This window comes from Corticium candelabrum, chromosome 16 (assembly GCF_963422355.1).
Source record: "Corticium candelabrum chromosome 16, ooCorCand1.1, whole genome shotgun sequence".
NCBI classification, from domain to species: domain Eukaryota; kingdom Metazoa; phylum Porifera; class Homoscleromorpha; order Homosclerophorida; family Plakinidae; genus Corticium; species Corticium candelabrum.
In genome coordinates this window covers 5,109,984-5,123,510 of record NC_085100.1, presented here as the reverse complement: position 1 = coordinate 5,123,510, position 13,527 = coordinate 5,109,984, and the positions used below count along the sequence as shown (strand labels likewise).

The following is a 13,527-nucleotide window of genomic DNA, read 5'->3' as shown; positions in this document are numbered from 1 at the left end:
TGATATAGTGGTCACAGGGAAAACTGAACAAGAACATTTACAGAACCTTCAGAAAATGCTGGATCGTGTGAAATCTGCCAGATTCAGATTACGGGTGGAGAAGTGAAAATTCTTTTAGCCGAGTGTGGAGTATTTAGGTCACATCATTTCAAGAGATGATATTCGACCTCAGTCATCTAAAATTAAGGCAATTGTGGAAATGTCAGATCCTCAGAACAAGAAAGAGCTTTGTTCATTCCTAGAAATGGTAAAATATTATGATAGATTTTCACCTGGATTGGCAACCAAATGTTCTATCCTCAATGACTTACTAAAGAAAGGGTTGACATAGAAGTAGACAGAACAATATTCTAATACGGTGGATCTCATTAAGAATGCTCTGACATCTACTCAAATCCTAGCTTACTATGACCCCAATTTGCCACTATCCCTAGACTGTGATGTAAGCGCTGTGGGAATAGGTGCGGTCTTGTTTCATACTTATTCAAATGGCAAGGAGAAACCAATGGCGTTTTCATCCAGAAAATTAACGTCTGCTGAACAGAACTACGCCCAAATAGAGCGAGAAGCTCTGGCCATTGTCAATAAAGTTCGCAAGTTTTGGCAATATTTTGTTAGGAAGGAAATTTTTTCTAATCTCGGATCATAAACTGTTAACCAACATCATCAATCCTAAAATGAAAATTCCAGAAATGACGACCAATAGATTACTTAGGTGGGCTATTATATTGCCAGCATATGACTACCAAGTCAGGTATCAACCAACTAACCTACATGAGAATGCAGATGGTCTTTTGCTTTACCAATTTCATCTACTAAGGAAGAGTTAGAAGAGGTTACAGGAGAAGAGATGGTATTATGTGCAATGGAAGAACAACTTCAAGGCTTACCAGTCCAGTCTTAGGACATTGCAAAAGCCATTACAAATGATCATATCTTATCACAAGTATATGACTATACTTTAAGAGGATGGCCAAGATCATCAGAATTTATGTCAAAGGAGCTAAAACCATACTTTGATAAGAGACTTCAAATTTCTGTTAGCAACAGATGTCTGCTTTGGGGAATACGAATGATCATTCCAAAGAAGTACCAAACAGATGTAATTCGTCTTCTTCATGATGGACATCCTTGCATGTCAAAAATGAAGTCACTAGCAAGACTGCATGTCTGGTGGCCATCAATTGACAAATATATTGAGAATCATGTTCAAAGTTGTCAGAATTGTGGTGAAGTGAGCAGAACACCAACAAAAGTTCCATTACACCCTTGGGATCCTCCATCCAAGTCATGGGAACGTCTACACATTGACTTTTGTGGTCCATTTGAAAAGAAAATGTGGTTAGTGGTAATTGACGCCTATAGTAAGTGGCCTCAAATCCACATGATGGAGGCTAACACTACCACAAGTTCAACTTTTGAGAAACTTCAGGATATCTTCGCCATTTTGGGTCTTCCTGAAATTATTGTATCAGATAATGATCCACAATTTACAGCTCAACAATTTGGAGAGTCTTGTACTTCTAGAGAAATCAAACATACCGCCACACCTCCATATCATCCTAAATCTAATGGTGAAGCGGAGAGATTGGTGGGAAGTTTCAAGACATATATGAAGAAAGCACATTCAACTCAAACCCCTCTGAGTTACTACTGAACAGACAGATGCGTACCTTGTTGGATTTATTGAAACCCAGCCATGGAATTATTAACAACCAACAATGGCAGAAAGAATACTATGATATTCACACAAAAGTACTTCAGTTTTCAGTGGAAGATTCTGTATGGGTTGAAAATTTAGAGAAGGAAAGCGTTGGCTTGCAGGCACTGTTAGAGCGCGCATCGGTAATGTGGTACATTAAGTGTCTATCGACAACCAAGCATTTATCTGGCGTTGTCATGCAAATCAATTGAGGCATAGACTGGTAGAATTACAGACTCAAAGTGCCATCAGAATTACCGAATCAAGTGCCCTTGTCCTTTTCTAGCCAGGAGTTAACACCAGAGGTCAGGGAAGTTCCTGGACCAGTACTCTCAGAGCACAGGCATATGTCTGGTTCTAGAAGTTTCAGTCCACAACTTCGAAGATCAAAAAGGATTCCGAATCCAAGAAAGCCATGGTCTCCAAGTGGACATTAATTACCGTGGACTACATAATTGAGAAGAAGAAGTTGTAATACATTAAGAGTTGCGCATGCATTGTTATTCAGTCATTCGAGTTTTCTAGTGTAGTCTGTTGCCGGCAGTGTAATCACTGCCGTTCTTGGAATATTAGCTATTGATTGTTGCTTACATTGCGTTCTTTTGATAATACATTCTGGTTACGTTTACCCCTCTCCACTCTAATACGCGTGTATGAAACAACGTTCATTCTAATATAGTAACTTAACAAGTCTAGTAAAGTTGCGTTTGAAGGAGCAGAAGAGTCACAATGTGGAATCATCTCATGATCGCACTACCACCAGAATATGACCGACAGACTTGATAAATTTCAACTAAAATCACAAAAAATTAAGCAAGAAGGACACTCGCAACCTTTCATCTTTCATGAGATGGTGTGTCCAATTTTTTGTCTATAGGTATGTACTGACATTTTCAACCGGACCACTTCCAAATTTCAGATACATCCCTGTTCCAATTTGTTCTTGTCTTAATTATTTGAAATCAGGCATCATTCCATTCCAGTTACATTTTACTATCGTCTTGAGCTATCACAATGACATGTTACCACATATCACATTTCATTGAATAACATTGCCCTGGTGTTCCAATGTAGAGACAGACATCATTCCCTTTCCCAATAAATTGCTTAGATTAGTTGTACTTGTTGTTATATCCCTTGTACATGCCACCAGAAAGATAGCAGGAAACAGAAATACGTACTTGAAACCTCAATATTTTATTAATTTTGATTTCTGTCAATAAATCAGTACAAAGATGTAAAAAGTTGCTAAGATGTATGTGAATAAATAGTGACAAGACAGCAACCACTACAGTACACTTCTCCTTCTTTATCAACCAGTTAGATACAGAGCAAACAATGTAGTAGACAACACTCATTTACTTGAGAACAAATAACAGAACACATTATAAGAGATCCATCATCATTCAGAAGTATCATACATCCTCAAGAAGCAAAACAAAAAAAGAAAGAAATAAAACAGCAAAAAGGAACACAAATCTAAACAAATACAACAAAAGTTTAGTTTATCATAACAAAACAACTATACAATATATTCAATTCAAACTTGTTTCAAAAAGACTAGTTAAAGCAAACAAACACTATGACTAATGCACTAAAAATGCTGACCAGTCTGCTTATAGAAATAATATGCTATGATAAATCTAGTGAGAGCTTAGACAGGTACCTTTGGCAAATGATCAAGAAGCATTATAAGTGTAGAAACAACTCGTTTTTCAAATTCACTTGCAGCAGTATCTCGTCTTGGGCACAAAGCATCTATTTCATCAATAAAGATAATTGATGGAGCTCTACAAGCAGTTCAAATCACACCAAATTAAATGAATCAACATGGCAACACCAACTTTGCACAAGCATCCTGAAACAAGTCCTTGAGCTTTGCTTCCGTTTCCCCATAATACCTAAAAGCAGACCTGTCTTGAGAGAGTGCTCTAAATGTGTTCCAGTACTGTCAAATGTGACAAGGCAGGTAACATAGTGCACAATTATCTCTCTAATAACTAGACGTACGCTCATAATCACTAACTATTTTCAATCAGCTGTGCATACGTAACAATAAGTTTAGTGCTCTGCATAACACGTAGATAGACAGATACCTATCAGTCTCCATCACAAAAATTTGTTTTAAGGAAAGTCTTGTAAAAGTATAAGCTGTACCTTTGTGTTATACTGCACAACTTAATACACAAGTATACCTGCACATCACTTCCACAGCACTAATTGATACAATGTGAGCCTTAGACTCAAACATGACTGCTTTTGCCAGTAGTGTTTTTCCTGTCCCTGGAAGTCCATACAACAACACTCCTTTCGAGTAAGAAATACCTTGCAGAGCAAAACAGGATGTAATAGTTTATTGAAAATATATACTGCAAGCAGCCATTACTGTAACATCCACATTTATCTTTAACTACAACACATACCAACAAGAAACAAACTCTTAATAATAGTTGTATTTGTATAAGTAAAAATAGCAACATTTCCTAACACCACGCAAACACTGAGGTGCAATGCTACATGTTTCTCAGAGAATATCACTGTTACACAACCATTGCTCCTTGAAGCGCTGATACAGTAGTTCTAGATCTGCGCAATAAATATAACAACTAAATGATAATCTATGCTTTTTACAATAATTACCATAGCAGTTATAGTTTAATTCACATACATAAGTAAATTCTTTACCTGCTGCAGAGAAAACTTGTGGATATCTCAAAGGCAACTCTATCATGTCCTTGACTTGATGAATCTGTTTCTTCATTCCACCAATACAGTTATAAGTGACAGGTTCTAATGTAATCTCAGCACTATGTTTAGACGGATTAGAGTCTGTTCCCTCAATAACAATTTCTGATTGAACTGTCAGTTTATAAACAAATTCAAATTGAGGAATGCAAGTATCTTCTCTTATTTCCAATGTTTCATAAGAAGAGACATTCTTGCTACCACAATCATTCTTGCTACCACAATCAACTTCTGAATCATCAAGGCTTAACCACAGCATAGTTTGTGTCAAATGATTATCATCAAGGTCCCTGCATAACTGCCTTTCTTGCGTGCATGGAATTGAAGTCTTTGGCTCATCACCATCTGTAGAACACTGATGTTTGGAGGCAACTTCTCCATTACAGCCGCTCAATCTTCTCACTGTAAAGAATCGTGTTGCACCATAGTAGATGACCTGGACTACATTACCAGGAATTAGGACAAGCCCATCTAAAAATATCAATATATAACAGTACACAACTAATCAAAAACATACCATTTCAAATTTCATACAGCTAGTCGTACATACACAACTAACTAATCTATAATGCCTGGATTTTCCAAAACAATGCCCTGCCAAAATACCGCCCACTGGGCCACTAATGAATCAAAATTGTGGTGCACGATTCGACGTTGCAGCCCAAAGTTAGTCGATATTCCGAGGCTGTAGCAGTAACGTGCATTACTCTATACTACAATGTACGTACAGGTTTGGCAGCCAGACAGCAGTCTTACATTGTGGATTAAAGGAACGTCTAAAGAAACGCCTAACAATAAGCGTAGGAGGGTTGTCAGGTCTGGTCACACTCGTAAGTTTACAAAGACTAAGTATCTAGGCAGGACGTCGCAAGATGAGCCTCACACTTGCCTACTCTGTGGTACTCAAGTCAATCTGCCAATTTCCAGAGTTTCCTACAAACCACCCGGGCGCTAATTGAGAACGGATGTTCCTCCATAAAAATCCATTCTCTGTATTGCTGCTCTGAGGACTGTTTCAGAAATTCCCGGTAATATTGTTGCCTGAGAGTCAAATTATACAGATACTAAATGATCATAATTGTAACTACTACAAGATATGACAAATCACTACATTTAGCATTTGTCTAACTTCAGGATGCTTATTTATGCAAATTCATGTATAATAAATGAAAATGAGCAAACATAAGAAAACAACTACACCATTTACAGGTCAAAATTGTCACTTGTCACTTTAAATTCTATTCTGTCAAATCAAATTTGCAGTGTGTCAGATCAAGATTGTAATATGTGCAATCAAATTCACAATGTATCACATCAAAAAAGTTGTCATACCTCAAACCAAACTTTTAACTGGTAAAACCAATTTTGTTGTCCATCAAATAAAATCTAATCAAATGCCCCAGATGTCCACTCTAATACCTAAGATGTTGACCGCAGTCATCTCCACACCAACTCATACAAAATCCAAATCAAAGCAATGAATTTTGCTGTCCAGCAAAGAGGAGAAATCAGTAAGGAGTAATTATAATGATGCTACAGTATAGTCTTTAGGTCCAGCTGTTTTGTCCTGGAGGATGGGATGGCACTACAACAAATACCATGATCTCTAGGATTGCCGTTGCTTTGCTATGTAGCTTAATTTGCAATGAATCTGTAATAGCATTGATCCATACACTAAAGTGTTACATAGCACAAATTAAAATGCTAGGTAATAAATTGGACATTTTGCACATTTGATTAGATACCATCTATTATTACCTTGCCAATTTTGTGAATTTATTTGATTTCACAGATTACAAACATACTACAAATTTGATTTGACGTCCTGTGAATTTGATCGAACTACAAACTACTTGATTTGACAGAATAAAATTCAATGTGACAAGTCTGACCTGTAAGAAATGGTGTAGATAATGCAAAAGAGACAGACTGTGTTAATTATAGAAAAAATTAGTCAAAAGTTCAGCATGTCTCATACACAGTATTTACTGAGTGACAGTCACCTAGATGGTGTTTCACATAATCAATAAAAACTTTTTCACCTGGAACTCTAGTTTCTGCACTAGAAAAGAAGACAACCATCACACAAGTACGTACAATAACTCCCATGCTACAACTGACCTAGGAACAAGATAGACATAATCTGCAGGCAATATTGGACACTGCAGTCTGCTCATATACACCATATCTCCCACATTCACTCCACAGTTTGCCCGAGTCACTGGACCAACAGCAATGTCTACAAAATTCAAAGTCATTAAATAGTAATGTGCTTGAAATAATGCTAATTAACAACTGCAATTATTCTTAAATGTGGCTGTCTCATTATCCATTGCTTTATTCTGCTACTTTTGCAGACAAGAAATATTGTCATTTCTTTAGACATACGTTTCTCACCGTTCACTGGCTTCAGACAGACTCTCTATTCAATAGTACAGTTTAATACCAGACACTAGTCTCATGCAGGTGGGGTTAGGGTCTGGCTACACGAGACAAATTAGATATTCAGCCTGTATGTTGGATCATGTGTCGTACCTATTGTAAAGAAAATACTACATATGCCACAAAAGTAGAACCACTACTCTCTGTTCGCGTTGACTCTGCGCTCGGAAGTGACTAATGATGCAGCTGTATTTGTTTACCACACTCACACATTAAGTGATATCCCATTAACTGTACAATTTAGAAGTTATATTACAATACAAAGATGTTAGGTAAACGCAGAGGAAGTCGCAGGCTATCAAGACGAAACAAAACGAAAAGAGAAATCAGAAATATCCAGCAACTACTCGCGAAACAAGAGCAACGTGAGTTGATGTCAAGGCAACGAACCGTTTAGTGACCTTGTTAATTGGCTACTTCCTCTATTAGCAGCATTCTTGTTGTAAGACCAAACCTACTTAATGAGTTTAGAATCCTACCGACTCTTGATATGAAAAGGTTTATCAAACCATCTGTGTAATACATATGCTGTTGTTACCCTAACTATAGAAAACCTGAGAACTTGCGGTTTCAAACGATACGAAGATCGTCACTGTCTGCCCTATTGCGCAGAAGTTATTACAGATTTTCAAAGCGCAAAGTCAACGCGAACAGAGAGTACTTAGAAAGTAAAGTGCACTTGTGTCAGATCTGGTAGCTCTAAGTAACACCAATGCAGACTTCATAATTAGTATTCTGAACCCTTGAAACTCAGTAACTGACTAATGTATCAAACAGCTCAGATAAACTGCATGTTCACATAGCAACTGACTTACATAAAGAAACTTAAAGCTTGTGATTAGACATTTGCTTGTTGATTTACTGCACATTAGTTGCACAGATACACAGCCACACTTAACTATGTGTGTTTACCCTGCATTGGGTAAGCTCCTTGCAAGGCCGCTTAATTAAACTTCCTCAAAGTATCCAATAACCAGACTACAAACCCCAAAGCAATGCTGTAATTCACAAGTGTATCATTTAAAAGTCATATTCAGTACACCTAGTTGAGATGAGAGCAGCTGTTGAATGATGCATGAATGATACATTTTAATGCACCTGCTATCCAGGCACTGCACTTGATAGAATTCATCAGAGAAATTGGAACCCAACAACAAGTCTTTACACAATATCCAAAGTTATTCACAGGCTTAGGCAGAATAGAGCATGAATATGACATTCAGTTAAAGGAGGGATGTGAGCCATATGCTGTGTCAAGTCCACACCGAGTTCCAATACCTTTAGTCCAAAGGTGAATGAAGAGTTGAGAAGAATGGAAAAGAAAGGTATAATAGAAAGAGTGGAAGAGCCAACTGACTGGTGTGTTGACATAGTTCCGGTTCTCAAATCAAACAATACAGTCAGAATTTCTGTGGATCTAACAAAATTGAACATGGAAGTACGACGAGAACGACATATTATGCCAAGTGTTGAACAGTTATTAGCAAGTTTGAGAAATGCTAAAGTCTTTACTTGATTAGACACCAACACTGGTTATTGGCAAATTCCATTATCGCTTCAAAGCGCCAAATTGACGACTTTCGTTACCCCAATGAAAAGATATTTCTCAAGAGATTACCGGTAGGAATCACTTCGGTGCCTGAGATTTTTTAAAACATGATATCTCAAATTTTGAAAGGCCTAGAAGTAGTTGTGTGTCAAATGGACGACATTTTAGTTTCAGGAGCCAATCGCCGAGAACACAATCTAAGACTGATGGCGGTTTTAGATAGATTACAAGCTGAAGGAGTAACGTTAAACAAAGAAAAATGTCATTCTGCCCAAGAAGAAGTAAAATTCTTATGACATATTATCAATCCTGAAGGAATTAGATCCAAACCCAGTAAAGTCAATGCAATATTGGGACTGAGAGAGCCACAAAACCAAAGAAACAAGTACAACGATTTCTTGGAATGATAAATTATCATGGAAGATTATCCAACATTTATCATTGACAGCAGAACTTTGAGAGTGCTAATGAGCCAACATAGTGTTTGGTATTGGGAAAAGCCTCAAGAAAAGTGTTTGCAAGTCTGAAAAGGCACTAAGGAAAGCACCGATATTGGCTGTACATAATCGCAACTGTAAAACACGTGTAATGGTTGACACATCGTCATTTGGACTTGGCGCAGGCCTTGAACAACAACAACAAAAGGGAAATTAGAGACCAGTTGTCTACACGTCAAGAACATTGTCCGAAATTGAAAAGATGTAAGCCCAATTAGAAAAAGAAACTTTATCTACAACGTGGCAAGTGAGGGTTTTTCCAATACTTGCTGGGAAACAATTCAAGTTGATATGCCATTACTGGAAAACAAGAATTTAGAGGAATTATCACCTAGGATACAGAGAATGAGGATGAGACTAACGCAATATCAGTACAATAGTGCATGTGCCCGGCAAAAAGTTAGAAACAGCAGACACTTTATCAAGAAGTCCTGTCGATGCGACTACAGCAAAAGATGACACATTACAACAAGAAATCGAAAATTGGGTGAATCAAGTCATCAGACAATTGCCAGTAACACACAAAAGACTTGAACAGATGAGACAAATGCAGAAGCATGACCCAATATTTCAGCAAACTAGAAATTTTGTACGACACGGTTGGCCAGAGTATGAAATCAATGGAGAATTGAAGATATACATGCAAGTAGCCCCAGAGTTGACAAATTCAAGATGATCTTCTACTGAGATGATGCAGATTGGTAATACCTAAAGGATTGAGAAAAGAAACATGGAAATGTCTAGACAATGAACAAATGGGAATTGTTACGTGCCGAAAAAGAGCAAACAGTCAGTATGGTGGCCTAGGAGCAGCACAGAGCTCAAAGAGTATGTGGAGAAGTGCAAAATTTGTTGCAAAGAAAGGAATAACCTAACAAAGCCCCTAATTCCCGCAGAATTTCCTAAGTTGCCAAGGCAAATGGTAGCCACTGACCTATTGATGTTCAAGGGAAAGTCCTATATATTGTCATTATAGATTACTTCTCGCGTTATATCGAATTGGAAGCAATGCAAAAAATAAGGTCAAGAGAAGTGATCTCGCACTTAAAGAAATATTTTCTAGAGACGGAATACCCGACGTTGTGAAGTCTGATAATGGATCACAATATGTACTATGGAAGCTAGTTCAAGCAAATTGCTATAGGCTTAGATTTAGTCATAGAATACAAAGCAGCACCTTTGAGTAATGAATACAGCCCTTCAGAACTGCTAATGAGTCGACAATTACAAACGATGATACCAATCCAGTCAGAACAATGAAACAAAATATTCCAAACCTAACCAGTCTTCAAAAGAGGGAATATCAGCAACAGCAGAAAGAGAATTACGACAGGAGACACGCAGCAAGACAATTACCAAAATTACCGAAAAGAGAGACGGTGTGGGTAAGAGACTGTGGGGAAAAGTATTGTCTGAAGTATCGCAAAGATCTTACGTGGTGAGTACCCCAGAAGGAAACTTCAGAAGAAACCAACATCACTTGAATCTGGAAAACGAAAGCACAGAAACCTGGAATGATGAAGATCCAGATAAGCAAAACAAAGACACCACCAATCACAAAAAACTAGTAGAGCAAGAAAGTAGAATGGACCAAGAAGGCAGAAGGGACCAAGATGACAGAGCTTCACGTGCACGCAAGAAGACATCTCAAGGAGTAACTTCATTAAGAACTAGATCAGGTAGAATTAGTAACCTCAAGAGAGACTTACCTTTTAAAGAAATGGGGATGTAATATAAGTGTATCTAGATTGCATGACGTATAGAGACGGGTAAATACAAGTAACTGGTATTCAAATGACTGGGTAGTCTTTGGAATTAGCGGCTAGTGCATATGCTATAAAAGTCTTGTGTTGAGCAATGTAATGCGTCTAATTCACTACATGAACACGACTCGGGCTCCCCACAGCACACTAATGCTCACTGTTTAAAAGGTAACTGCAACGCAAAAAAACAAATTCTTTTAGTTGTAAATCAATAGTTCTAGTTGCATACATGACAGGAAAATAGCTCTAAATTTTTAAGCTAAGTCTTCGCTGAAAAATAGCAGGTCAAAGTTGCTTCTGGTTCTTCCAAGTTCTGGTAATGGGCGTGGTGTGGTGTACATGTCACAGAGGAAGACTTCACGCTAGTGCGTACTGTAAACAAAAAATATGTGGCAAAAGAATGGTTAAGTGCTGCGTGGCTGTGAGATGCTCTAATTCGAGCCGTGGCTGCAAGATGCTCTAATTCAAGCAAGTCATGCACAAGCATCTGTCAATTTCCAAAGATCCCAAGCTAAGAAAAGAGTGGGAATCGCAACTGAGAAGGGCAAAAAATTTTTGGGTGTCCAGGTGACTACTACTGAGTACGACCTGTCCTACTGAGTGGACAGAAGTCTGTAGTAGCCCCTTTAAGCCTGATTACTTCGAGGTACTCAGCCAGGTCTATTCAAGAGCTTGGTCTGGGTTGTAGAAAAGCAAAATTAAGGAAACCATTTTCCATCTAACTGCCTCCACACTTCAAGATATCGTAGCACTACGGAACCTTCGCAAAAGAAAAGGAGAGCCGCACTTGAGAAATGGGAAAATTGAGGTAAGGAAGAATCTCGTGTAGAACTAAAACTACTGCAAATGGCTAGGAGAGGTCAGACTCCTAGTGACTAGACTTGTCTAAAGGTGCTCATAGTGTGTAGTGATTGCAGTCGCATGTATTACAGTATAAAGCCAAACCTTGTGTAAATGTGAATTCAACGCACAAATGTCAACTCATTGTTCTCTTTCTCATACCAGGCTAAATTTTAATTAGTTTTGCAACCCACCAGTACATTAATAACACTGTCCACTAATGTTGCTAGTATTCAACATTATTATTGCGTCATTATTTGATACAACCTTAAATACGATTTGACAACACGCACTCCACACGAGTACGTATCTATAATCTCACAATGACCGGAGCTACACCTATACTTACTCGAATGAGCATCAATTACGTTTGCTACTTCTACTTCTACTTGCGATGGTGACAGGCTATTGGGTGGCCTGTCTCGTCGGCTTCCAAGGCAGCAGGCAATCTCTCAGCTTCAGACACTGTCACTGAGCTCAAACCTCTATGGTCTAATGGCTCCTAGCAGATCTTCCTCATTCTGCCATTAATGCGATGACGGAACGTTATCATCACTTAAAAACCCGGAGGGCTCTTCAGACGAACAACTGTCGCTGTCGGTAACATCTACCATAGTAGCATTGCCTTGGATATAAAGATGTAGTCATTTTTACAGGCCGCTGACTATACAGACACATACGCGTCTCCCCTCTGTGACGTGTACACTACACCACGTCCGTTACCAGAACTTGAAGAACCGGAAGCAACTTTGACTTGCTATTTCTCACTGAAGACAATTATTTGTCCTGTTATATATGCAACTAGAATTATCAACTTCCAACATAAAGAATTTTTCATTTTTGCATTGCAGTTACCCTTTAAATATCGGTAAATATATAACATATTTCGTTGTCAGAATATATAAACATAAGTGAACAGCAGCTGCCCTGCATGACTCATATCCAACACACATACATAGCTGTCATTGTAGCAATTTCAGATGTTCAAGAATTTACTGAACCTGTGAGTTATAACAAGCTGCAACTCTTAATGTAGCTACTTAAATAAAGTCTAAGCAGCCAGTTCTAGGTCTGGCATTCTAAAGCCAAATGTGTCCTAGCACTCCAGCAACAAAGTCCCACAGATAGCAACCAAACAAGTTTGTGTAGTCAAAAAAGCAACACTATATATATATATATAAAGCTGTCCATTCAGACTACAACACTTTGCTCAATATCATCCAACACTTGACAAATTTACAAAATCTTTCAACAATACAAATCACGTTTCTCAGATATAACTTTATCTATACAACATTTCTCAGATGTACTTTATCTACGTTATAAACCAAAGCTGTACACACTAAAACAATGCTCACAGTAATCAAGAGCTGAAATGCAATTTTAGTATATAATTAGAAGCACTACAAAGAAGTGTAAATGTTACTAGCACAACTATGACTCATTAGCACAAATGAAACCTTTGCTGGTAAGCATAAAATAAAATGCAAATATTCTTACTGTCCAATGGAACATTTGACATTGGCCATGGGACTGCAACTGCCACACTATGATGACTAAATATGAGAACTGCATCCCCAATTGTAAAGCCACACATATTCTGGGTAGAAGGATGAACATAGACAAAATCAGCCCGCTTGGGAATCGAATCAGGAAACATACCTAACAAACACAAAGACTGAACCTTGAAAACAAATAAGTAAAATTATCAAAACATTCATGTTGTTAGTATTTAAATTAAAATGCACCAACATATGTGGAGTAGATGCATGTTACAACCAGAATCCACTTGGTAATGTGATCACTTGTGTGCATGCGCAAGCAAACTATCAAGCGCACCATCAAATAAGCAGTTTAGTTATTCATAACTTAATCAGCAACTTGTGGGTTGATAGCCTTTTGAATAATTTGCTTTATCAATCCTGCCCAAAACCAGTAGCATAAATAAGTATACAACAAGAGCTACACCAAAAATAAAGGAAGCCTTAG

The 13,527-nt window shown here is 37.9% G+C and overlaps 1 protein-coding gene across 2 annotated transcripts in view; it reads right to left on the bottom strand.

Moving 5' to 3' along the window:
- The window catches only part of LOC134191730 (ATPase family gene 2 protein homolog A-like), a 42,350-nt gene extending 29,177 nt beyond the window's left edge, over window positions 1-13,173 (bottom strand). Inside the window, exons 1-7 of one of the 2 annotated variants that reach the window (XM_062660341.1) lie at window positions 13,039-13,173; window positions 6,569-6,686; window positions 6,451-6,509; window positions 4,388-4,918; window positions 3,898-4,027; window positions 3,547-3,603; window positions 3,369-3,492 (exon numbers count right to left, since the gene is read on the bottom strand). In XM_062660341.1, the coding sequence (XP_062516325.1) occupies window positions 3,369-3,492; window positions 3,547-3,603; window positions 3,898-4,027; window positions 4,388-4,918; window positions 6,451-6,509; window positions 6,569-6,686; window positions 13,039-13,135 (1,116 nt within the window). In that variant the 5' untranslated portion in view covers window positions 13,136-13,173. The remainder of the gene's footprint in view (window positions 1-3,368; window positions 3,493-3,546; window positions 3,604-3,897; window positions 4,028-4,387; window positions 4,919-6,450; window positions 6,510-6,568; window positions 6,687-13,038) is intronic. The other variant, XM_062660342.1, reaches the window with a different exon arrangement.
- Between the last annotated feature and the right edge of the window lie 354 nt (window positions 13,174-13,527).